Consider the following 27,605-nt stretch of genomic DNA (forward strand, 5'->3'; position numbering starts at 1 on the left):
CTGGGTTTGTTTCCCCTTTACTCCAGTGTGTCTTCTGCAATATGTCATTGACACAATAACAGTGCATTAGTGGGAGATCATCACAGGAAGGCTCAATCCCTGCCTCCAACTGGGTTAAATATTTTTGTAGTATTTTCAGAGGTCAGTCCGGTCAGTCACATGCACTAACAGCGTGTAAGGATTTCGCTAACCGACCTGAATAGCAGCCAATCTCCTGTAATGAGATAAACGTCCTTATTTCCTGCCTGAAATCAAATAAACCTCCTGGAGATTTGCTTCTGCCTGTTCTATAAAGAATACATGGTGGATGCCTAGCCAGCCTGGCTTATTTACCACTAAAACAACACAGGCCCTCTGGATGGTATGAGTATCATTTTCCCAATTTATAAGAAAGGGGATAGGAATGACCCACAAAACTATTAGCCAATTAGATTGTTAGATATCTCACCAAAGCTATGAAGAACAAGCAGGGGTCAGAGGAGGACACGGTAACATTGACCAATGCTTTACTTGGAACCATATGATAAGGAACTATACCAAGAACAGCAAGCTCTAGAACAAACTTCCTAATTTAGATATCTCTGGGTGTATTGAGTGAAACCCTCTCTTGGCAGTGACATATGGAGGCAGTGAGAGTCAACACAAAGCTCCCGATCAAACTCCATTTAAATTTTGAATACTGTGCAGAAAACACTCTACCATCAGGAATATATTATCAGAATCTCTTCTTCGTACAGAATCCAGGTGGCCAACAATTAAGGCAAGAGCGGACTGTACTTAGTTAATGTGTATTAAAAGAATTGCTACCATGCCAATCATTCTCTCCCCCCCCCCTGCTGTACAATATGGAATTGAGTGATAAGCAACTCTGTAAAGCAGCTTGTCAAGATGTTTCAGACTATTATTCTTTTCCAGAACTGAGCTCTGCATTGACTTTGAGTGTCAGCTATGGGATTGGCACTTCTGGATAGAATTCAGAAGGGACCTGCAACTAATTAGAAACACCACATTTCCCCCTTGGCATCTGCTCTTGAGAACAGAGCATTTTAGAGATAATTATCTGACCAGACTCTCACCAGTTTCCTTAAGAAATGTATTTATTGAGCTGCGTTTCCAAGTGATTCCCACTGCAATTTGGGATGACTGCTACAAGGTCCTGTATGCAGATAGACTTTGTATTTGTGGTCAACCTCAGGTGGAAGACATTCATTATCTGTTAGCCTGCACCTTATATAGACCCAAGATCACGTTCTGAAAACGTTGTTCACACAATCAAGCAGGTACACCCTGACAGAAATGGTTCCATTTCTTTTGAGTGACAATAATAGCTTTGCAACACACAGAGTGGCCCTCTGTGCACTGGGTGCAAAATAAATGAGGAAAAATGAGATAGATGAAATCACTATAAGTTGTGGTGGTGATTCGGAGGTTTAATCTGAAATCAAGCTAGATTTAAGCTTTTTGGTATCTCTGCTATCTTGCCTCTGTTACATCATAGACATTGGCCTATATTATAGATGTGTGTTCTGTATTATTTTATTAATACTATTGCTACAAGTTTGTCATGGCCTCTGGCCAGAACAATAAACTTATGGACTATATGTTATAAATTGCTTTGTGATGCCTTGTGGGAAGCAACTAATAAATGATTTATTTATTTATTTTGTATTTTTACTACCAGGAAAGAGGAAATACACCAGTGGGATTTTCTGTCTTGAGTATCCAAATTAATCTGAGCACTCTTGGACACTATTCACCACGACCTTGTTGGGAATACAACAGCAGGGATCATTCAGTTAGTAAGCTAAGTGTTCACTATTGAGAGCCAGACGAACTCTCAGAGTGGGAGTGTTGCCGAGCAACTAATCAGATTGGCATGATCCTTGCTGAGGTAATTCATGCTTTGATAGGCTGAGACAGTTTTCTGATTGCTTGTGTGGTCGAATACTTGTCCCAGCTATGGATGCAGCCTGGCCTAACTCATATGGAGGGCTGGGAATGTCCCATTCCTGAAACCCTAGAGAGCTGCTGCCGGTCAGTGTAGACAGTACAGAACTAAATGGACCAATGTCTGACGTGATATGAGGCAGCTTCCTATGTGGGAGGCCTGTCAAACAGTTACTAGCTACGATGGACGGAGGTGGATTTCGGACCACATTCAATACAGCTATTGCTACGTGTATGTTAAAAACACAGTGAGGCGGAACACCAGTGAGCAAATCAAAGTCCATTCCTGTTAAAATGTGTATATCCAGATTCAAGCTGTTGCTTCAGGTTCTTGGAATCCAGGAGCTACTGCTACCAGGGCAAAGTTTTCCCTTCCCAATCCAGGAAAGCACCATTGTCTTTTTCACTGAGCTGAGCTAAAAGAGAGATGATCGATGGAACGACATCTTGCACCTTCAACGGAGCCTAGGAGAACAGAGGAGAAGGGTGGAGAGAGAGAGAGAGAGGGCAAGCTTATTACAGCAGCAGTGTCTTTCAAAATAAAATAAAGGAGACCCACACATAAAACACATAAGACTGGTTCTGGAAGACCCACATTGGCTCCCAGCATGTTTCCGGGCACAATTCAAAGTGTTGGTGCTGACCTTTAAAGCCCTAAATGGCCTCAGTTAGTAGTCCATTGGTAGCCAGTGTTAGAAACTCAGATATATACCGTAAGCTAGGCACCAAACGGCTCCTTAAACCAGGGTTACAGTCACCAAAACGGAATGCCTAGTTGCCATTTTGGGGCCAGGACAGTACTGGAAGGCAGTGGCAACTGGCAGGGCGGAAGGCAGGGAGACCAACAGTAGGGGTGCTAGAGCCAGCAATAGGCAGAGCCAACTCATTCTAGTTTTGCTCCCCTCCTCCTCCATGCTGAATTCTACAAGGGGCAACAGCTGGCAGGCAGGGCCACCACCTAGACTGGTTGTAAGTTAGTAGGCAGGTGGGACCTGGCAGAGGGCAGACTGAAGCACTGGGGCCCCCTGCACCCCAATGTATCAGCCTCCATTGATAAATGGAAGGATAAATGGGCTGGATCAGTGCAAGGCAATGTTACGTGTTCATAAGACACTGATTAGTCTGCCCTTTCCTTTTAAAAAATAAAATATTATTAATGCACAGTGAAAAAAGCCATACATCAAAATTGAACAAAAAACAAGTAGAAATAATAATAAACCAAGTAAAACAAAAAACACAAAGCTTTATAACAAAAAGGAAAGAGGTCCTTTGTCTGTAGACCTGACCTCCCGTCTACTCCTTAATTCAATTACATATAACTTATTGCCGGTAAAAACTATTATCATCGTTTAACCGATTCTTAGTTTTTCTTCGATCTCACACCATTCTTGATACTACTACTGAAATTAGCCAAATGCTGCAACAGAGTTTCAACTTCTGCAATTGTTTTTCAAATATATTTTAAAGACTTCCCATTTTGAAACAAACACCTGTTCTGGTTTATTCTTTATTTTTTTTCAAACAAGTTTTATCTAACTCCGCAAATTCAGTGGATTTTTGGATCCAATCTTGCGTAGATGGAAGTTTGTCAGATTTCCAGTATTTTAAGGGAAAGGGAATTTGTGTCTTTGGGACACACCACCCTGCAAACGAGCTCAAGGAACGGCGACGTAAAGCATCCACAGTCACCCCACCCCACCCCAAACTTCAAAAATGGAGGGAACTTTCTGTACACCCATGTACAGCCCACGTCTTCAACGCCTGCATGGGCTGGGTGTCGGGAGCACCTTCTCTGACCTTTCGATTACAGGAATGCAGGAACAGAACACAGCATTCCCGAGGAATAGGTTCTGGTGACGTGGACTCACATTTGCTCACGTGAGCACCTCAAATGCAGCAGAGTAGCGGAAGCAAAGCTGTGGAGGTTTTGTTGCATACCTAATTTATTTCTTCTAATAAAACAAATAAAAGAACATAACAAACGTGGGATACGGGTGGTGCTGTGGGTTAAACCACAGAGCCTAGGACTTGCTGATCAGAAGGTCGGTGGTTCGAATCCCTGCGATGGGGTGAGCGCCCGTTGCTCAGTCCCTGCTCCTGCCAACCTAGGAGTTCGAAAGCATGTCAAAGTGCAAGTAGATAAATAGGTACCGCTCTGGTGGGAAGGTAAACGGCGTTTCCGTGTGCTGCTCTGGTTCACCAGAAGTGGCTTAGTTATGCTGGCCACATGACCCGGAAGCTGTACACCGGCTCCCTTGGCCAATAAAGCGAGATGAGCGCTGCAACCCCAGAGTCGGCCACGACTGGACCTAATGGTCAGGGGTCCCTTTACCTTTAACAAACAAGTACGAGAGAAACAGCTCCCTCATACTGACATCTTGTCTCTAGACGAGATGTTTAGGGAAGCTTTTAATGTTTAATATATTATTGTATTTTGATATTCTGTTGGAAGCCGCCCAGAGTGGCTGAGGAAACCCAGTCAGATGGGCGGGGTATAAATAAATTATATATTATTATTATTATTATTATTATTATTATTATTATTATTATTGACAGATCAAAGAAAAAGCCACACAGTACTGGAGACGGAAGTCTGGAAGAGTAGCTTCTGCCCCCTCCTTTCTTTCTTTCTCACAAGGAACTGGTGATCCTTGCAATGGGAGGGATGAAAATACTGACAGGAACAAAACACATGGCGGGCAAAGAACTTGCTTAAACAAGAGTGGGGGAGAAAAGATTGACTTTACTGACCTGTGTCCCTCCCATATCCGTTTGGATCCAGCCTGGGTGGAGGGCGATGCAGAGGATCCCTTCCAATTTCAGGTTTGTAGCAAGGCATTTCGTGAGCATGTTTAGTGCCGCCTTGGAGGGAGGTCAGGGAGAGAAGTGGAAAGAGTTAGATGACACGAGGCTTTTAAGCTCTGGGTGGTGGGTTTGAGCCCCACGTCGGGCAAAAGATTCCTGCATTGCAGGGGGCTGGATCTGATTGTCATCTTGACAATTCTATGAAAACTCATCTTTTTTCTTTCTGCAAAATTCTATTATTATTGAGCAATGAACCACTTTTAAGCAACAAACAACACGTCAGTAATATCAGGAATTCGGAACATCAGGTCAAAGCCAATGCTTGTCCTACTCTAAGCAGACTCATTGGAGTCAATAGACCTAACTTCGCCACGTTCATTAATTTGAATGAGTCTTCTGAGTAAAACTTCATTGGACGCAACTCATAGGAGTTCCCACTCATCATTATTCTTTTTTTAAATTTCTAATAATAGCAATTATGCATTAACACTCCCCCCCACAAACATATCTTGATATAGAATTATAGGTAAATTTTGCTCAAATAAGACACATCCAAATTAATGAAGCTAACTTAAATCCTGCCCATTAATTTGTTGTTGTTTTTTAATAATATTTATTAAGAGTTTAAATATTACAAAAAGAAAAAAAAAGAATTAAACAAATCAATATAATACAATACAAAAACAGAAACAAAAACAGTTACAGATAGGTAGCCGTGTTGGTCTGCCATAGTCAAAATAATAATAATAATAATAATTCCTTCCAGTAGCACCTTGCTACTGGAAGGAATTTTTTTTGTAGAAACAAAAACACTACATATAACATTGAATTAACAAAACAAAACAAGAACAATTAAAAACACTTCCAATATTTTCAAGCTTATCTTTCATTCCCTTGTTTCATTGACTTCCTCACGCTTCCCTTTTTGTATTCCACTTCAATTAACTGTTTCAGCAACTCCTTTCCATCTTCCTCTGTTTTCTGTCCTGTAATTAATCTTAACATATTCTGACCTTGTTTTTTCCCTTTAATACATTAACAGTCTATCTGTACCTAGTTCCTTATAACATTTCTGCCAAAGCCATATAACTTCATTCCACCATTTTTCTAAAGCTCATTAATTTTACAATATTTCTGTAAATAATCTTTAATTTTTTTCCAATCTTCTTCCACTGACTCTTCTCCCTGGTCTCGGATTCTGCCAGTCATTTCCGCCAATTCCATATAGTCCATCAACTTCATCTGCCATTCTTCCCGGGTGGGTAAATCTTGTGTCTTCTAATTCTTCGCGATGAGTATTCTTGCTGCTGTTGTTGCATACATAACCTGCCCATTAATTTGAATGGATCTATCGGTTATGATTGACTGGGCCAAAGATTTTGGATATAATATACAGATGGAGGATTGGGAGAAATTATGGAAAGAAGGTTTAGGATTCACTGCATGCACAACAATAAAAGAAAATGTGATGAAAATGATGTATCGATGGTATGTAACACCAGTGAAGTTAGCAAGGACGTACAAAGGATGTACCAAATGTTGGAAATGTAAAGAAAAAGAGGGCACATTCTATCATATGTGGTGGGAATGTAAGAAAGTAAGAAGCTTTTGGGAAATGATATATAATGAATTGAAGAAAATGTTTAAATACACTTTTGTTAAGAAACCAGAAGCGTTCTTACTTGGTATTACAGGGAACGAGATAAATAAGAAAGAAAGGAAGTTATTTTTATATGCAGTGACTGCAGCAAGAATATTGATGGCACAGAAATGGAAGCAAGAGGAGCTACCTACACTAGGCGAATGGAGAATGAAGATGACGGACTATGCAGAACTTGATAGACTGACGGGAAGGATCCGAAATCGACGAGATCAGAGATTTATAGAAGATTGGGAAAAGTTTACAGAGTATATGCATAAATTAAGTGATAATCAAATAACACTTGTAAGCTTTAATGAAGCTCTGTAAGAAGAAATGTTAGAATGTGAGCAAAATAAGACTTAATCTATAAAAATAATGGAAGTAAGGTTTTAGAAATGTGTAAGAAATTAAGAAGGGAAGGAGTATCAGGCAAGTTGAGGGAAGTCAAAAAGAGAACGGATATAAAAAAGATGTATGAATTGTATAAAATTTTGTATTGGAAAAATTGAATAATAATAATAATAATTTGAATGGATCTACTCCGAGTAAGACTAATGTTGGAAGCAGTCCACCGCCTTTTAAAAAGAACTCAAAATAAATTATTATAAGGAGGTTATGTGGCATTTCAGCTAATGTGAACCAATTCACTCTCTGGCAACTTTTATCCCAAACTATCAAGGTCAGACAGTGTGTATTCATTTAAAATATAAATAAAACAAAGGAAGAAAGCATAGTTTCAAGTGGTGACTACTGATCTCTTCCCAGAGATAAATTCTATCATAATTTGGATGGAATTTGGTATCCCAATGAAGTCCTTGCATCAGCATCAGAAATCTTCTATCAATCTTTATCTCAAGGACAATTATGACTGAGTGAATCAAAAGCTGCTGAAAAATCAGGATCGATTGATGGATTGCATTTCTTTGTTGCTTTTCATTCAAATGAATCCCAAAGTGGCTTACAAACAATAAACAACAACAGCATAATAAACCATAACAGAACATCACAAATACAGCACAAATCATATAATGTATCATATCTGGAAGATGCACATGTGATGAAACCCCAAGACCATACTTTAGCAACTTGTGGGCAGGTTTTATCCAATAATTAATGTCAGTCTGGTCCAAGCCTATCCTGGTTTCTTGGAGGCCGGTCATGTAATATTTCTTCAAAGGGGTAACCACCTCCTTATCAGTTATTTTGTTAGCTAGTCCTGCCACATTCCAAGAGATTTACCTACAATAAAAGTCTGAAGTGATGCCCCTCCATAAAAGGCTGAAAAATACCGGGGATTCCTATCTGACCCTAAAATCTCACGTTGCGTCAAGAGGCGATAAGAGCGCTCAGCTCTTTGTCCTCTATTCTCTTCATACGTATTTTAATCCAGCTCTTAAATTTGCAGAGGGTGTGCTGCAACCTTCCTCGACTAACACAATATCATTCCTGTCAAGGTAACACCTAATATTTGAATCCCTGGCTGGCTAGGGAATGTTAGGTATTTGTTTGTAGCTGACTCACTGAGAATGCATCAGGAGGAATGATTTTGTTTGCTTCTGAAAATCTCATCTCCGCCCAAGAAGAGCTAAAAAACCCTTAATGGCCCTTTGGTGATAAAAGCGGGTGTCAAATTAGATCTGTTTGTTGGGAACCCAGCTCCGCAGATCTAACCAGAGGGATGATATCAACTGGAACCACTATTTGGACATTAACTTTTACTGGCAGAGCATATCAAGCTATGGTAATATGCTAGCTCTTTGGAATTTGAGGTGCTCTTTTGTGCAAACCCAGTCACCTCTCTATCCTGGTTCACTACCTTCTAGCTTGCCGACTTCCTTTCTTATTGTGCAGTTAGGTTCCCATCCCATCAAGAACATAGGAAGAGCCTGTTGGATGAGCTCAATGGCCCATCGAGTCCTGTATCCTGTTCTTGATGAGCCAGTGTGGTGTAGTGGTTAAGAGCGGTAGACTCGTAATCTGGTGAACCAGGTTCGTGTCTCCACTCCTCCACATGCAGCTGCTGGGTGACCTTGCGCTAGTCACACTTCTCTGAAGGCTCTCAACCCCACTCACCTCACAGAGTGTTTGTTGTGGGGGAGGAAGGGAAAGGAGAATGTTAGCCGCTTTGAGACTCCTTCGGGTAGTGATAAAGCGGGATATCAAATCCAAACTCCTCTCACAGTGGCCAAAAAGATGTATGTGGAAAACCTGCAAGCAGGATTTGAACACCAGAGCCCTCTCCCCTCCTGCGGTTCACAGCAACTGCCAGCTGAGGGACAAGCCAGGAGGGAGCCAGTCTAGCTTCTCTAGGGAAGGAGTTCCAAAGTCAGGGAGCCCCCACCAAGAAGGCCCTCTCCCATATCCCCACCAAGGGTGCCTGTGGGTGGTGGGAAAGAGAGAAGGGCTTCCCCTGAAGATCTCAGAGCCTGATCAGGTTCTTACGGGAGAATATAGTCCTTCAGATAGACTGAGCCTAAGTTGTATCTAATGCTACCTTCAGAGATATATTTCAATTTTCTTCCCAGTCAATAGCTGAAATAGGTCCCGTTGCCCCCTGCAGATTAATAAGGTCTGTCCCATCTCTTCCTGGAAATGTTGGGGACTGAGCCCAGGGACCTTCTGCATGCAAAGCAGATGCCCCAGCACTGAGTTAGAGGCCATCCATTCTAAGGATTCATGGTTTGGAGCACTGCTGAGTAGATCCATTAACTTCAAGAGGTGTACACCAAGTTAGGAGTAGCATCAGATGCAACTCATCACTTTGAAATTTATCTTACATCTCTTCCCACTCCCCCCGCCCGCCCTCTCTCCATTCTCCCAATATAATTACCTACTAAGAACACTCACCTTCGAAATTCTGTAAGGGTATATCGTGTGGTAAATGTCATTGGATTTTGCAAGCCCTATGGAGGCCGAGATGGATGACATGTTGACAATTGCAGCACGGTGACACCCCATGGTGGCACTTTGCTTGGCAGCTTTCTTCAAAAGCGGCAGAAATGCCTAAAGGAATTTATTTATTTTTAACGGGAAATCGGAAGGTGACGTCTGCACAGGCAACGTAATTTTTAAAAGAGCATGCGGTTAGAATTTTCTTAAAACAAATAAACACATAACCTTTCAACAAGTTAGCAAATCCTACAAAAGGGGGAATGCACTCTGCAAGTTAAAGCAAATTTGCATACCCTCTTATTTCCCATCTCCTGCCCTGAGAAATCTTCTTTGGAAATTTTTCCAGCTTCTGAGATTCAGGCAGTTCTGAGATTCAAACCGATCCTCCGGGTCCAAAGGAATAGAAACTTTATTTATCTATATATTAATTTATTGGGGGGGGGGCTGAACATAAGGACTAGAAACTTGATGGTTTTTTTTAAAAAAAAGAGATCAAAAGTTGTGATTTCTCAATGAAGTGAAATTCTGCAGCCAATTTCAGAGTGGACTGTTTCTCATGACCACCTGTGTGAAACAGAGCTGAAATGAAGAGTTCCCAAGACATCAATGACTGACTGCCTCTCTGCTAGAGCCCATCTACAGGAGCCAAGTGTGATATAGCAGATGCAAAATCTGTGCCAAGCCAATGTGAGCGATACACTGGGTTGCCCTACAGACTGAAGTGCAACTTTTATTTGAGCTATCATGGATAAGAAATTCTAGGAACATACTTTAGATGGGTGGGGAGGGGGAGGTAAGACAATAATTGTTTAGAACGACTTGGGAGTCAGAAACTCTTGCCAGTCACAGACATGTAGGAGCCTGTGTTGCACCAGATCAGACCATTGACTCAAATAACCAGTATAGTCTGCACTGATTAGAAGCAGCGCTTCAGGGTTTCAGATAGAGAATATTTCCTAGCCTGGCCTGGTGATGCTGGTAGAGATTGAACCAGAGACCTTCTGAACATAAAGCAAATGTTTTACCACTGAGCTACAGCCCTTCTTCTACGACAATCTACCAGAGCAAACCACCCGCGGACCCACATCTATCTTCTTCCTAAGCCATTCCATGTTAACTCAGCCTTAAGGCTGCAAAGCTGACAGGTCCACATACAGGTTCGAGCACTTTTGAGCTTTTTTTTAAAACACTCTAGCGATATATAAATCTTACAAAATAGGTTAAGCAACAGGCAGCTTAGCAACCAAACAGAAGAACCACTGTTAGTTAAATGTCCCTAGCTGTTGGCTGCTGCAGAGGACTACTTGCCCCAGGCGAACACGGTAGATGCCAGATTTACCGACTTTGTTCTTACCTTGGAGAGCATTAGCGGGGCAGCAGTGTTGGTCTCGAAGGTCCTGAGCATGGCTTCCGTGGTGACGTCTTCCAGAGAACCTAAGACATTGATGCCAGCGTTGTTGATGAGGCAGTTCAGCCCTTTCTCCCCAACAATGTCTTCCACCTTCTTGACTGTTTCCTTGATGCTGCTTTCGGAAACCACATCTGGATTTGAGAACACAAGAGAAGATGATGCATAATAGTGAGAGTCCAACTGCCGGTCTATCTAGCCCAATATTCCTACATTGACTGGCAGCAGCTCTCCGGGCTTTCAGACAGTAGACATCCCCAGCCCTACCTGGGGACTGAACCTGTCAACTTCTGCATAGCTCTCTCACCGAGGTGTCCAGAGTGGGTGGGGAGGAGAGAGCAGTTAAGGAGTAACTGCTCCAGAACAATGATCCATAGCTCAGCCTTGTCTATAGTGACTGGCAACTAGGGATGTCAGAGAATTCTGCAGAGAAACAAAGTAGAATTTGCTGCAGTTTACATGCTGGTCTGTGTGCAAGAATGGAAATCGGTCAACGATTGGTATTTGTTCTCTTCGTTGTTGTTCTTTGCATTTGCAGTTGATGTGCAATTCATGGCCTTTCTCCCACGGTTGTTTGTAACCAATGTTTTACTCAAAGTAGACCCATGGAAATTAATGGGCCCGTCTTAATTATGCTCAGAACATAAGAAGACTCTGCCGGATCAGGCCAGGTGTTCATCGAGTCCAGAGCCCTGTTCTCATAGTGGCCAACCAGCTGACCCCAAGGGAAGTCCACAAGCAGGACCCAACTTACAGCCATCCAAGTTGGTGGCAGGCCATCGTTGCCTCCAGTGGCAGTGACTTCCATAGCTAAACTATGAACTGCATGAAGTAGTATATTCTTTCACCTGTCCTAAACCTTCCAGCTTTCAGCCTCATTGGACGTTCTCATGTTACGAGAGAAGAAGAATCGTTGCAATTACTGATTATAAGCGGGATGATTAAGAACTCTGTGGAAATGAATTACTAATCAAAGACATGGCTTGTGTAATATCTGGAAAGGAATGAAAGGCCTTTGGAATGACGCAGTTATAAAAAGAGACTCGTTAAGAAGCAGGCCTGGCTGAAGGTTTTACAATCGAGGAGGAGGAGACCATTATATTGGACTGTGAGCTTGACCTGGCGGAACCCCCAAAGAAGATTGAGGAGAGACTGACAGGCCTGCAAAGATTAATGGGCAGACTTTAAGAATGTTTTGTACTCCCATCATCCCTAGCTGGTAGGGCCAGTGGTCAGGGATGATGGGAGTTGTAGTCCAATAACAGCTGGGGACCCAAGCTTCAGATACATTCATGGGGCCGTCAGGCGCAGAGCAGAAGAGGAAACTTTTTGCTTACCAAGCGGCAAAACCCTGATGTTGCTGTACTGCTTGCAGAGTTTCTGTAGCTCCTAGAAAGAAAGAACAAGACCAACACTAAATGCATTTTAATGGCAGCCCTTGCCAGCCTTCCTCCACCCATAGGATAGCAATAGTATTATTATTATTCGTCTTCTTTATTAAATGTATTTACCGCCCGTCTTCCGTAGATCCCTGGCAGGTTCACAACATAAAAATACAATACAAAAATCACAAAATACATAATAAAAATGCTTCTTTAATCTCCTCCTCTTCTTTTGCTTTCTGTCTCTTTCGGTCTCTTTTCCCCCTTTGCTTCTTTCTGCCTTTGTTCTTTGTTATATTAATCAGCTGTTTTTATTTCAGCGTATTATAAAAGTAAACTTTGTAATGGGTGCGAACGTCTGTATATTTTTGAACAAGTATCAATAAATAAAAAGGGGAAAACAAACAAACAAAAATTAAAGGATGAAAAACAAAACCGTAAAGCGGGCACGTGGAATGAGCCCAGTTGCAAAGATCTGAAAAATAATATGAGTCCAAGTAAAGAATAGTAGTGTAATCAGAGTATCAAGTCTCATTCCAGGTTTGCCAGGTTTGGGATGAGGCTTGTCTTGAAAAGGACGGATTTGCCGTATACGTCATAAACACGGGCAACCCTTGTTAATTAAAGGTGGTGTAGTGTGGTGTAGTGGTTAAGAGCGATAGACTCGTAATCTGGTGAACCGGGTTTGATTCCCCACTCTTCCACATGCAGCTGCTGGGTGACCTTGGGTCAGTCACACTTCTCTGAAGTCTCTCAGCCCCACTCACCTCACAGTATTTGTTGTGGGGAGGAAGGGAAAGGAGATTGTTAGCCGCTTTGAGACTCCTTAAAGGTAAATGTAAAGGGACCCCTGACCATTAGGTCCAGTCGTGACCGAATCGGGGGTTGCTGCGCTCATCTCGCTTTCTTGGCCGAGGGAGCGGGCGTACAGCTTCTGGGTCATGTGGCCAGCATGACTAAGCCGCTTCTGGCGAACCAGAGCAGTGCACGGAAACGCTGTTTACCTTCCCGCCGGAGCGGTACCTATTTATCTACTTGCACTTTGATGTGCTTTTGAACTGCTAGGTTGGCAGGAGCAGGGACCAAGCAACGGGAGCTCACCCCGTCGCGGGGATTCGAACCGCCGACCTTCTGATCGGCAAGTCCTAGGCTCTGTGGTTTAACCCACAGCGCCACCCGCATCCCTAGAGACTCCTTAGGGTAGTGATAAAGCGGGATATCAAATCCAAACTACTACTACCTCTTCATAAAAGAGCACCAATCCAACCCTACAGAAAGTAACGCTGAAAGCGCCCCATCAGATTCGCGGCATTAACCAAAGTGGGTGACTCACCTGGGGGTGGGTTTTCTGGGCTGGCAGGCTGGACCCCCTCGATGCTCAGCCAGTGGGCTACGAGAGAGGGGGGAACCAATAATCCCCTACCCAGCCACAACACATTTCAAAGGGCATTGGATGTTAATCAGCCAAAGGCTCGGTTGAAGAGGGGCATTTTATAAGCAAGGTGTCAAGTAAGCCTTCCTGGGGAGAGCATTCCACAAGCAGGGAGCCACCACAGAAAAGGCCCATTCTCATGCTGCCACCCTCTGCACCTCTCATGGCAAAGGCACACAGAAAAGGGCCTTAGATGATGATCTCAGGTTCATATGGAGAGAGGTGGTACTTAAGGTATTGCAATCCTGACATAATGCAACAGGACCCCCAATATGCTGCATGTCTGTATGGGGCAGCGGCAAGGGACTGCAACCGCCTGCCTCTCAATTTTTATCTGCGTTTGAATCCAGCCTAGGCAAGACCAATCTTCTCCTGTCAAGGGTTTAACTGGGTTGTCGCCTTTCCACCCCCTAGGGAGAATTGTACACCCCTAATAGTTAGCTAGAAGCACGGGTGGCGCCGTGGTCTAAACCACTGAGCCTCTTGGGCTTGCCGATCAGAAGGTCAGCAGTTCGAATCCCCACGACAAGGTGAGCTCCTGTTGCTCGGTCCCTGCTCCTGCCAACCTAGCAGTTTGAAAGCACGCCAAAAAGTGCAAGGAGATACAGTGATACCTCAGGTTACATACGCTTCAGGTTACATACACTTCAGGTTACATACTCTGCTAACCCAGAAATATTACCTCGGGTTAAGAACTTTGCTTCAGGATAAGAACAGAAATCGTGCTCCGGCGGCGCAGCAGCAGCAGGAGGCCCCATTAGCTAAAGTGGTCTTCAGGTTAAGAACAGTTTCAGGTTAAGAACGGACCTCCGGAACGAATTAAGTACTTAACCTGAGGTACCACTGTAAATAGGTATCGCTCCGGTGGGAAGGTAAACGGCATTTCTGTGCACTGCTCTGGATTCGGTGTTTCATTGCGCCAGAAGCGGCTTAGTGATTTTGGCCACATGACCCGGAAAAACTGTCTGCAGACAAACACCGGCTTCCCTCGGCCTGTAAAGCGAGATGAGTGCCACAACCCCAGAGTCATCTGTGACTGAACTTAACTGTCAATGGGTCCTTTACTTTTAATATTTAGCTAACTGGTACACGAAGTACAATTTACTGTACTAAGTGTGGAACAAGGCAGGTCAAGGTAAAAAGAATCCCAACTTCACAAACACACTGAGCTGGCAAGGACTGACCAGGAAACAAACTTTGGGATTGCAGTACGTACGTTAATGAAAGCAGAAATCGTTGTGTTTTGTGATGAAATACTACCCTAAATAGTTATTTAGATTCCACCCTTTCCTCCTAGGCAATAAATGCTAATTACAATGTTAACATCTACTCTGCAAGTCCTTCTTCTCTACTGCAAGTCATTTTTCCTGAGTTTGGAAATCTGAGAGTCTCTCCCAGCCCCACCGGGAGATGTAAGCGATTGAACCTGGGACCTTTGGAAGCAAAGCTACTGTTCTACCACACTGAGTGGCAGCTCTTCCCAATGGAATTCACAGCCCAGGGAACTAGAAGGTGCTGCTCAATCTCAAGAGCGCTTCTGAGGATGCACAGAGTGTTCTATCCTCCCTGCAAAATAGGCACAGACAGAACTCATCTGCCCAGCAGTGAGGTGCAAAAAAGAATCTATCCAAACTGGGGGAACAGGGATTAAAATAGCAGAGAGGGTTCAGTGTACTAAGCGAGTGTAGAGTGAGGTAAATTGGAAAGAAATTATTCCAGCTGGTGAGATCTGACTTGGGAGGGACTGGCCAGGAAACAGTTCCTGAGATCAGTGTTTCTCCCAGCTGTTGTTGGACTACAACCCCCATCATCCCTGACCACTGGTCCTGCTAGCTAGGCATGGTGAGAGTTGTAGTCCAACAACAGCTGGAGACCCAAGTTTGAGAAACACCAGCTTAGGTTGATGAAAACAGGAGCTTTTAGGAATCTGTTCACCAAAGATTCATTCTGATTTGCCTGTGCGAAGATTAGATGATGTTGGCATGATGAGCATTAATCCCCACTTGTTTCTGGGAAGCCTGGACGATGTTGCCTCAAAGCAACCAACAGTCTGTTAGGTCAAAAAGTCCGACCTTTTGATTGACCTGCCAATCAAAAAAACTGAGGCGGAAGTAGCCAAAGACTATATTATCTGTGAGTCCTGGAAGATTTTCTCCCTGTCTTGCAGGCCTGTTCCGCCTAGCTGGGGGGGGGGGGGGGCTGGGGGGCTGGACAGACTCCAGCTACAAAAACTGAGGCTGCTGAACAGCCTCTTGGTGTGGGGTGTTTGCATTTTTTTGTTGGGGGGGATGTTGCTGTTGGGTGGGTTTTTTCCTGCATCTTTATTTTGGATCTTCTTGTGATTTATGTGGAAATTGTTCGGTTTGGTTGTGCATTTTAAAATGTTTTATTAACATTTATTAACATTTATTATGACTGCTTTTGTTATGTCATAATTATGTATTTTTTTCATGCTGCAAACCACCTTGAGCATGGTTTGAACTTTGGAAAGGCGGCGGCAAATAAAAAGTACAAATAAAAGTACAAATCTATGGACATAATCAACTTTAACTGTGCAATCCTGAATTTGCCGGTATGCCAATTAAATCTCACTCAGAAAGCGATAGCAACCGTCTGCATTGGGTAGAGTTAAAGAAAGAGATTTAAAATAAAACTGGCAAGGTCATCTAGCCCTCATATAAATCCATGATGCAACCACACTCACTGGAAGACTGACTGGTTTTGTTCAACTCACTTATCCAAGAGAGCCAGATAATAATTTTATGAAAAAAATCTGTGTGGTTTTCCTTAACATCTATGGAAAAGCAGATAGTAGACCCCAGAACCCCATTGCTGATACAGTGGTACCTCTGGTTACATACACTTCAGGTTACATATGCTTCAGGTTACAGACTCCACTAACCCAGAAATAGTACCTCGGGTTAAGAACTTTGCTTCAGGATGAGAACAGAAATCGTGCTCCGGCGGCATGGCAGCAGCGGGAGGCCCCATTAGCTAAAGTGGTGCTTCAGGTTAAGAACAGTTTTAGGTTAAGAACAGACCTCCAGAACGAATTAAGTATTTAACCTGAGGTACCACTGTACAGGCATACAGTGTCTTGGAAAGCGGGAACTTGAGGGTCTCCCCATTCTGGAGCAGAGGGGAAATCTTCAGAAGGGCTTATAGCGCCACTATCGGAAAAGTAAGGTGTCTCCCACAACTATCTGCATAAGGAGCATGATTTAGGATGCTCTCTCCAGATCTCAGATTTGGGTGCGGGGAGGAGAGAGGAGGGTCTCAATAGTTATTTATATCCTCTTTTTCCTCCCAAGGAACTCAAAGCGGTCTCCGCAGTTCTCATCTCCCCCGGCCCTCTGTTTCATCCTCACAAAACAGCCCTGCGAGGTCGGCTGGTCTGGCAGAGCCGGTGACTAATCCAAGGTCGCCCAGTGATCTTCATGGCGGGAGGGGAGCAGGATCCGAACCCCCGTTTGCCGGCGTTGCCTCTAACCACTACACCACTCTGTCACCTGGCTGGACCAGGATCCTGGTCCAGGTGGGCTTGGGGGGATTCGGGTGCGTGCAGGTGAAGGGAAATGCGTCCGCCTTACCTGAGCGCTTTCAGGGCACCGGCAGGTGGCGATGACGACTTCTGGGCAGGGGGAGGCAGCCAGGAACCCCTCGACCAAGCCCAGGCCGATGCCCCGGTTGGCGCCGGTGATGAGCACGGAGCGGCAGAGCCCTTGATCCATCGCAGCGCGCAGGGAGCCTCCACTTTTTGGAGCGCCGAGGAGGTTTTTTAAACGCTGGGCCACGCCCCCTCCCTCGAGGCCCCGCCCCAAACCCCGCCCCCTCCGAATCTTGACGCCGTTCGGTGAGCGAGGCGAGAAGAGGCTTTTGTTTATTTACTTATTGATGCGGCAAAAAAGTCTCCCCGCTTCCGCCTCCTGATCAAAAGGGAGTCCTAAAAAGAAGGGATCCCGCGTGAGCTCTGCGCTCTGCATATGTAGGCGTGTCAGACCCTCCAAGTGTCCCTATTTCCCTTGATTTAGAGAATCCCTGATTTCTGATCTGATTCCAGATTCTCCCGCTTTTCCTTAGGATTTCTCTCTTTCCCTGGAGAAATGTTGGAAGGTATGGAGTTATCTAGTGCTGTTTTTTTCTGGAGGGACGCAGAGATACGCATACCCCTAAACATTTTGTGAATCTATGTAAGTTTGGCCTCATTGAGAGGCAGTATTTCAATATGAGTAGGAAAATGAGAATACCCCTAAACATTTTTTTTAAAGAAAAAAAGCACTGGAGTTATCTGACCCCCAAGCCATCAGAAGGCAATCCTGTGTATAGGGAAGTTTTATTCATGTTTCATTGTGTTTTTATATATGTTGGAAGCTGCCCAGAGTGGCTGGGGCAACCCAGCAAGATGTTTGGGGTATAAATAGTAAAATTATCATTATGGAATGGAATGTCCTTATTTTCACTGGAGAAATGTTGGAGGGTATAGCCAAAAATATAAGCACCACCAACCCCCTTCTGAGTTATATTCCTTTTTTAATCATCGTTTCGTGCGATGTGATTGTCAGACAAGGAAAGCTCAAAACGGTTTACAAAAAGAACAGTGAAAAATTGTTGGGGGAAAGAAGTTTTAAAGTATTTGAAATTGAAACCAGCAGGGTGCTCTCAAGCTGGGGGGCACGTGCGGCAGGCGAAGCACATCCTTCCTCTGACAGCGGTTAGCGGCTTTCATTGAGCCACTGCTAAAGTTAAGCTCCCCCCCACACACACTGAGAACCCAACTCATCCTTGAGATATCTATCGATACCCATACCCATATTAATATTGATACATAAATTCAGAGATAGACATACAGTATAAAGATATTAAAGATATTTAAAAAGTTGATACAGTGGACGCTAGGGTTGCAAGCGTGATCCGTGCGGAATGCACATTCGCAACCTGCAGCGTTATGATTCATCGCTTCTGCGCATGCGCAAAGCACGATTTAGCTCTTCTGCGCATGCGCGACTTCCGAAACCCGTAAGTAACCCGTTCCAGTACTTCTGGGTTTCGGTGGTCCGCAACCCGAAAATACTCAACATGAAGTGTCTGTAACCCAAGGTATGACTGTACTTTGCTTTATACTCTCCCCCCCCCCTTTTTGTAAAAATCCAACTCAGCATTGCCGGAAAAAAATAACTGTCCTCACTCTGCACGGTTCGCAAACAGTGACGCACCCATGGGAAAGGGCGTCTGGCATGCAATACCAAACACCTTGCCAACTCCGAAAGGTCTTGGCCCATAAAGACAGCACTTGGCAGGAGTCACCATGGCTCTTTATAGCTGCAGATCTGTGCTTATCCACCTGAGAGCAAACCCAGGGTCAACGAAACAGGAAACCTGCCGGAGCATCGTCCTTCTTGCCATGGCAACCGTGGCAGATACCCAGAATTTCCCCTAGCCCCAGAGTCTGTTCAGCAGCCTCAGCCTGGGGCAGATTTGCATGCAGCAAGTTCTAGGTTCGATCCCTGGCATGCTCTGGGTAAAGGTAAAGGGACCCCTGACCATTAGGTCCAGTCGTGGCTGACTTGGGGGTTGCGGCGCTCATCTCGCTTTATTGGCCAAGGGAGCCGGCGTACAGCTTCCGGGTCATGTGGCCAGCATGACTAAGCCGCTTCTGGCGAACCAGAGCAGCACACGGAAACGCCGTTTACCTTCCCACCAGAGCGGTACCTATTTATCTACTTGCACTTTGACATGCTTTCGAACTCCTAGGTTGGCAGGAGCAGGGACTGAGCAACGGGCGCTCACCCCATCGCAGGGATTCGAACCACCGACCTTCTGATCAGCAAGTCCTAGGCTCTGTGGTTTAACCCACAGCACCACCCGCATCCCACGTTTGTTATGTTCTTTTATTTGTTTTATTAGAAGAAATAAATTAGGTATGCAACAAAACCTCCACAGCTTTGCTTCCGCTACTCTGCTGCATTTGAAGTGCTCGCGTGAGCAAATGTGAGTCCACGTCACCAGAACCTATTCCTCGGGAATGCTGTGTTCTGTTCCTGCATTCCTGTAATCGAAAGGTCAGAGAAGGTGCTCCCGACACCCAGCCCATGCAGGCGTTGAAGACGTGGGCTGTACATGGGTGTACAGAAAGTTCCCTCCATTTTTGAAGTTTGGGGTGGGGTGGGGTGACTGTGGATGCTTTACGTCGCCGTTCCTTGAGCTCGTTTGCAGGGTGGTGTGTCCCAAAGACACAAATTCCCTTTCCCTTAAAATACTGGAAATCTGACAAACTTCCATCTACGCAAGATTGGATCCAAAAATCCACTGAATTTGCGGAGTTAGATAAAACTTGTTTGAAAAAAAATAAAGAATAAACCAGAACAGGTGTTTGTTTCAAAATGGGAAGTCTTTAAAATATATTTGAAAAACAATTGCAGAAGTTGAAACTCTGTTGCAGCATTTGGCTAATTTCAGTAGTAGTATCAAGAATGGTGTGAGATCGAAGAAAAACTAAGAATCGGTTAAACCATGATAATAGTTTTTACCGGCAATAAGTTATATGTAATTGAATTAAGGAGTAGACGGGAGGTCAGGTCTACAGACAAAGGACCTCTTTCCTTTTTGTTATAAAGCTTTGTGTTTTTTGTTTTACTTGGTTTATTATTATTTCTACTTGTTTTTTGTTCAATTTTGATGTATGGCTTTTTTCACTGTGCATTAATAATATTTTATTTTTTAAAAGGAAAGGGCAGACTAATCAGTGTCTTATGAACACGTAACATTGCCTTGCACTGATCCAGCCCATTTATCCTTCCATTTATCAATGGAGGCTGATACATTGGGGTGCAGGGGGCCCCAGTGCTTCAGTCTGCCCTCTGCCAGGTCCCACCTGCCTACTAACTTACAACCAGTCTAGGTGGTGGCCCTGCCTGCCAGCTGTTGCCCCTTGTAGAATTCAGCATGGAGGAGGACGGGAGCAAAACTAGAATGAGTTGGCTCTGCCTATTGCTGGCTCTAGCACCCCTACTGTTGGTCTCCCTGCCTTCCGCCCTGCCAGTTGCCACTGCCTTCCAGTACTGTCCTGGCCCCAAAATGGCAACTAGGCATTCCGTTTTGGTGACTGTAACCCTGGTTTAAGGAGCCGTTTGGTGCCTAGCTTACGGTATATATCTGAGTTTCTAACACTGGCTACCAATGGACTACTAACTGAGGCCATTTAGGGCTTTAAAGGTCAGCACCAACACTTTGAATTGTGCCCGGAAACATGCTGGGAGCCAATGTGGGTCTTCCAGAACCAGTCTTATGTGTTTTATGTGTGGGTCTCCTTTATTTTATTTTGAAAGACACTGCTGCTGTAATAAGCTTGCCCTCTCTCTCTCTCTCTCCACCCTTCTCCTCTGTTCTCCTAGGCTCCGTTGAAGGTGCAAGATGCCGTTCCATCGATCATCTCTCTTTTAGCTCAGCTCAGTGAAAAAGACAATGGTGCTTTCCTGGATTGGGAAGGGAAAACTTTGCCCTGGTAGCAGTAGCTCCTGGATTCCAAGAACCTGAAGCAACAGCTTGAATCTGGATATACACATTTTAACAGGAATGGACTTTGATTTGCTCACTGGTGTTCCGCCTCACTGTGTTTTTAACATACACGTAGCAATAGCTGTATTGAATGTGGTCCGAAATCCACCTCCGTCCATCGTAGCTAGTAACTGTTTGACAGGCCTCCCACCAGAGCGGTACCTATTTATCTACTTGCACTTTGACATGCTTTTGAACTGCTAGGTTGGCAGGAGCAGGGACCGAGCAATGGGAGCTCACCCCGTCGCGGGGATTCAAACCGCCGACCTTCTGATCGGCAAGTCCTAGGCTCTGTGGTTTAACCCACAGTGCCACCTGCGTCAGCCACAGCGCCACCTGCCACCCAGCTCTGGAAGAGACGACTAAAACCCCAGAGAGCCACTACCAGTCAGTGTAGGCATTACTGAGCTTGATGGGCTAACTCTGACTCAGTATAAGGCAGCTTCCTACGTTCCTATTATTTGTTATTGTTATTTATTGAATTTGTAGACCCCCGCAGGTCTCAGGATGGTTGCAACATGAAATCACAATACAGAAACACAAAATACATAATCAAAATACAGTGGTGCCCCGCAAGACGAATGCCTCGCAAGACGGAAAACCCGCTAGACGAAAGGGTTTTCCGTTTTGGAGGCGCTTCGCAAAATGAATTTTCCTATGGGCTTGCTTCGCAAGACGAAAATGTATTGCGAGTTCCTGCGGTTTTTTCCCCTCCCCCCCTTTTTCTAAGCCGCTAAGCCGCTTATGAGCTGATCCGCTAAGCTGCTAAGCCGCTAATAGCGCTAATCCGCTAAGCTGTCAATGGGCTTGCTTCGCAAGACGAACAAACCGCTAGACGAAGAGACTCGCGGAACGGATTAATTTCGTCTTTCGAGGCACCACTGTAAAAACAAAGCAGCCCAATAACACCCCCCAAACACATTTTAAAAGGGCACTGGATGTCAATCAGCCAAAGGCCTGGTTAAAGAGGAATGTTTTCTCCAGTGAGCAACCTGTCCACTGAATTCTGTACCAGGTGAAATTTCCGAACAATCTTCAGAGACAGCCCTATGTATAACGCATTGCAGGAATCTAACCTTGAGGTTACCAGAGCAAAGATAACGTTTGTTCAGCTATCCCTGTCCGGTGGCTGGGACTGTGGGGAGCTGAAGTCCAAAATACCTGTTGGGCAGCAGGTTGGCCAAGGCTGAGGGTGGGGGAACCTTTACCCTCCAGATGTTGCTGAAGTGCAACTCCCATCAGCCCTTGCAAGCAGGCCCAATGGCCGGGGATGATGGGAGTCATAGTTCAGCCACATCTGAAGGTCCACCATTTCCTCACACCAAAGCTAGATCCTACATAACAACGGAAACCCCGGCCTTCCCCACGTCGTCGGGCTGTTTTGGTGACAGCTTTTGCCGCCTTGCCAATCGGAGCATTAATTAATGGCTTAAGACGCCTTTGAATCTGCTCTTTGCTTAATCCTGGCTGTCAGCACATCAGTCAAGCTCTCTGGTGCCAGACGCTCTGGCATTCTCCAAAAGTCTGTTGACACAACAGGAGCTGTTCAGGGATGCCAGTTGTTGGAGGGTGCTGCGTGCTCGCACATGTTGTGTGTGCTTGAGCTCAATCCGGACAGCAAAACCAACAACGGGGAACACGGTGGACCTGTGATTTGAGGGAGATGCCTTTCCTGCGCAAGGGATCCTCTCCCAAAGAAACAAGGACCGCAAGGGTATCCAGAGGGCATTTCTCCTGCTTGGGCAAGCGCTAGACATCTCGCTGCAGGGATAGAACACCCAGTGAGACCCCTCTGAGGAAGACCAGGACTGGATACAACCCAGTATGCGGGTGGCACTGTGGTCTAAACCACTGAGCCTCTTGGGCTTGCCGATCAGAAGGTTGGCAGTTCGAATCCCCACAATGGTGTGAGCTCCTATTGCTCTGTCCCAGCTCCTGCCAACCTAGCAGTTTGAAAGCACGCCAGTGCAAGTAGATAACTAGGTACCACTGCGGCGGGAAGGTAAGCGGTGTTTCCGTGTGCTCTTGTTTCCGTCATGGTGTTCCCGTTGTGCCAGAAACGGTTCAGTCATGCCAGCCACATGATCCGGAAAGCTGTCTGCGGACAAACGCCGGCTCCCTCGGCCTGAAAGGGAGATGAGTACCATAACCCCATAATTGCCTTTGACTGGACTTACCGTTGTCATTTCAAACCTCAAATTGGCTATCTTTTCCTAGCTGCCTTGCTAGTTGTTTGATGTTGAAAAGACCTAAAGGGCGCCATGTTTGTTAACTGGTATAAGATGGTTTAGCAAGTCAGAAAAATTCACGAATAATCGACCTCTGACTAAAAGAATGCAGTATAAAGATTCTTTTGTGGCCTGGTGTTATTGTTTACATGAGCTAAGATGATATACAAAGCCAACTCTCAGGTGACACAAAACTTTCTGGCTGCTATGAACATTGTGGACTTGAATTTTGATACTTCCTGATGGCTCGCACTGACGGATTAATATTTCGGGCTTGCCCTTTTTTTTTTACTTTAGACTCTCCTCTATGAAATGTGGAGGAGATTGTTCTGTACTATTAAAACTGTGTTAATTTAAAAGCAATCACAACCCTGCCCGCGCTCCTAAAGAAGCCACAATAAATTAAGCACCAAACGATGGCAACTTTACAGGACTGGTTTTGTACTTTTTAATCCCTCATTCTCTCACTTCATGCTCTATAAAAACAAAGCAAGGGAAATGGCGTCACCTCCTTGCAGGCACAAAGGAAGAAAAAGGAAGGTGACCCAGCTATAAGGGCAAGGTGCCTATAGAAAAGGACGGGGGGGCGGGGGGGGCGGGGAGTAACTTAACAAAGAAACTGGTTACGCCAGTTCTGCAGTTCCCCCTACTACAAACTACACTCTAACCAAATACTAAATCACTGGCTTGATTGGGACCCACAGGCATCATCCAAACCAACCCTCAGTCCTATAATGACACAACACACCAAATGTAAAACAAATCAACCCTTCACAATTTTGTTGTTGTTTAGTCGTGTCCGACTCATCGTGACCCCATGGACCAGAGCACGCCAGGCACTCCTGTCTTCCACTGCCTCCCGCAGTTTGGTCAAACTCATGCTGGTAGCTTCGAGAACCCTGTCCAACCATCTCGTCCTCTGTCGTCCCCTTCTCCTTGTGCCCTCCATCTTTCCCAACATCAGGATCTTTTCCAGGGAGTCTTCTCTTATCATGAGGTGGCCAAAGCATTGGAGTCTCAGCTTCAGGATCTGTCCTTCCAGTGAGCACTCAGGGCTGATTTCCTTCAGAATGGATCGGTTTGATCTTCTTCCAGTCCATGGGACTCTCAAGAGTCTTCTCCAGCACCATATTTCAAAAGCATCAATTCTTCGGCGATCAGCCTTCTTGATGGTCCAGCTCTCACTTCCATACATCACTACTGGGAAAACCATAGTTTTTACTATACGGACCTTGGTCGGCAAGGTGATGTCTCTGCTTTTTAAGATGCTGTCTAGGTTTGTCATTGCTTTTCTCCGAAGGAGCAGGCGTCTTTTAATTTCGTGACTGCTGTCACCATCTGCAGTGATCATGGAGCCCAAGAAAGTAAAATCTGTCACTGCCTCCATTTCTTCCCCTTCTATTTGCCAGGAGGTGATGGGCCCAGTGGCCGTGATTTTCGTTTTTTTGATGTTGAGTTTCAGACCATATTTTGCGCTCCCCTCTTTCACCCTCATTAAAAGTTTCTTTAATTCCTCCTCACTTTCTGCCATCAATGTTGTGTCATCTGCATAAACCCCTGAAATTTAAAATCTCAAAAAAGAAAAGAAGAAAAAAGGTGGCCAGAATAAAACACCCAAGAAGCAATTTAGTCCTCCCAAAATAAATCAGTTTTGACCAGACACCTGGTGGGCAGAGTTGGCCCGCGGCCTGGAGACTTATCGTTCACAAGTAGAATGAGTGTTCACACTTATCTCCATCCTGTTTGGATACCACAGATTTCAAGCACCACCAGGAAAGAATTACGTCTCCCGTGGCAAAACTGATAAAGGTTAGCTAGTGCAGGAAGCCCATCACTTAAAAGATGATGTCTACATCCAAGGGGCTATATGGACTTTTTAAACTATATAGTTAGCTGTAATAATTGGTTTATTTGTTAAAGTTATAAAGGAAAGGTGTGTCCATGTTATATAGAACATGGAAAGGTGTGTCCATGTTATATAGAACTACGTAGGAGGATTAGGAGTTAGGACAGTAGTACAGTGGTACCTCAGGTTATAGATGCTTCAGATTACAGACCCAGAAATAGTATCTCAGGTTAATAACTTTGCTTCAGGATGAGATCAGAAATTGTGCGGTGGTGTCGTGGCGGCAGCGGGAGGCCCCATTAGCTAAAGTGGTACCTCATATTAAGAACGGTTTCAGGTTAAGAACGGACCTCCGGAATGAATTAAGTCCTTAACCTGAGGAACCTCAGGGCTCTGCACACTTACATTTTGCCATGCGCTTTGTCTTGGTCTGTGTCTGAGTGTTTTTCTTTCAACCGTCCACTTTCCCCAGTAAAACCCAATCTCTACTGCTGAATCAGAGCAAGCAGCATTGTGGGTTTTCCACGGACTGCTGTTTGTTCCGGTCCAGCATTAAAGAGCGGATTTTGGCAGGGGAAACAGCAGGGGGTGGGGGTGGGGAATAAGCGCTTGGACACAGACCTGAAAATCCTAGACCTCTTCCTAGAAATGTAGAGCAAAGGCAAGTACATGTGAGCCCTTAGTCCCAATGAGAGAGAGCACAGGTTAAGGGAACAGCTGCCAGGAAGCGATTCAGGACTTAAAGTACAGGGAGAGAGCAGGAGGGTTCGTGAGAGTTAGCAGTTAAAGAAAGCTCGTATAGATAACGTTTATTGTTTTATAAGACTCCTGACTGATCCTTGAAACAACTGCCACCAGCTTCTGCAATCCTTCCTCAGCCCAGATGCTTTGACAATTTCACACACATCTCTGCTCTCCAAACGCCTTCCAGCGGCTTCCCATCAAAATATTACCCTTGATGGTTATGGTGCTTGATGTGCCTTGAAATATTTGCACACACACATGCGCTGAGAACTGGCACTCGGCACCCATCCCCATCTGTGACAGGTACCGATTCTCTACCGGAGACTGTTGGGAGAAGAAAAGGAAGTGGGGAGGAATTTCACATGAATAAGGAAGGATTTGTGAAGACTCCTGAAGCCCTTTCCCTGGCTTTTGCATGCGCCCAAATAGATAACTAGAAGGAATGCAAATCTAAAAAAAATGTAATATGAACACTGACAACTGGAAAACTGGGCTGCGAGCGTTCCAATTGGAAAACAGCCTTTACCAAAAGTGTCATGGGCTTTGAAGACACTCGAACTCAGGTCGCAAGGGAGAAACGTGCTAAGAGGAAGGCACACTTGGCAAACCCTCACTGTGATCAACTCCCACCCGGAAACCTTTGTCCCCACTGTGGAAAGACGTGTGGATCCAGAATTGGCCTCCACAGTCACTTACGGACTCACTGTTAAGATTGTGTTTATGGAAGATGAAATATACTCGGAGTTGAGTGTGAATTTCATGCTCTTTATTCAGCTCGTAGCAGCAATGAATGAACCTTTCCCCAAAACGTCTAGCTATATATACATTATTTACACAATGGGCCCCGTGTGATTGGCTAATTCCAGGCTGCTCCTGTAGGCCAATCAGGTTGCGGATTCACCTCCTCCAGAAGCCTGATTAGCTGCTCCTGCAGGCCACTCATGTCGCTGATTCACTTCCGCCTGGAACTGGATTGGATGGCTCCTGCGGACCAATCAGACAGCTGCATTCTGGATCCTATTGTTCATGAGCTCAGTACATAACAGAAGACAATCTTACTCCGACAGTGGAGAGAAGGCTCTTAGCATTCACATCTCAAGATGGTTCTTTGCTCCTTTCATAGGAGCAGGCAGGCATAGGTCTACAGAGGAGCCAGCCATTCTGGCTCTCTTTGTTACATGGAAAATGCCACAATTTTCCTTCAGCCTACACCTGGGTGGTGCTGTGGGTTAAACCACTCAGCCTAGGGCTTGCTGATCAGAAGGTCAGCGGTTCGAATCCCCGCGACAGGGTGAGCTCCCGTTGCTCGGTCCCTGCTCCTGCCAACCTTGCAGTTCATTAGCACATCAAAGTGCAAGCAGATAAATAGGTACTGCTCCGGCGGGAAGGTAACCGGCTTTTCCGTGTGCTGCTCTCGCCAGAAGCGGCTTAGTCATGCTGGCCACATGACCCGGAAGCTGTACACTGGCTCCCTCGGCCAATAAAGCGAGATGAGCGCCGCAACCCCAGAGTCGGTCACGACTGGACCTAATGGTCAGGGGTCCCTTTACCTTTACATCATCCTAGCTGAAAACCTAAACCTGTCTTTCCCTGCCCATGAACACACATAGCTGAAGGAGGAGCCACACCCGTCCCTGTCCATGAGGACTTCCTCTAAGAGTTGATGACTGGGTCTCATCAATCTTTGTTCCAACCTAAAGGCTTATCTCCCAGTAATGGCTTGTG

General features: G+C 45.1%; 1 protein-coding gene across 1 annotated transcript; it reads right to left on the bottom strand.

The window, feature by feature from the left end:
• Positions 1–1,079: 1,079 nt before the first annotated feature.
• Positions 1,080–17,279, bottom strand: LOC309346958 (C-signal-like). The gene is made up of 6 exons (XM_081871356.1): positions 17,099–17,279; positions 12,032–12,083; positions 10,641–10,828; positions 9,242–9,397; positions 4,699–4,809; positions 1,080–2,412 (listed from the first exon to the last, which is right to left on the bottom strand). The coding sequence occupies exons 1-6, from the start codon at positions 17,237–17,239 to the stop codon at positions 2,299–2,301; spliced, it is 762 nt and encodes a 253-aa protein (XP_081727482.1). The 5' UTR covers positions 17,240–17,279; the 3' UTR covers positions 1,080–2,298.
• Between the last annotated feature and the right edge of the window lie 10,326 nt (positions 17,280–27,605).

The sequence above is a fragment of the Podarcis erhardii genome (assembly GCF_964252035.2).
Source record: "Podarcis erhardii genome assembly, chromosome: 7".
In the NCBI taxonomy this organism is placed as follows: domain Eukaryota; kingdom Metazoa; phylum Chordata; class Lepidosauria; order Squamata; family Lacertidae; genus Podarcis; species Podarcis erhardii.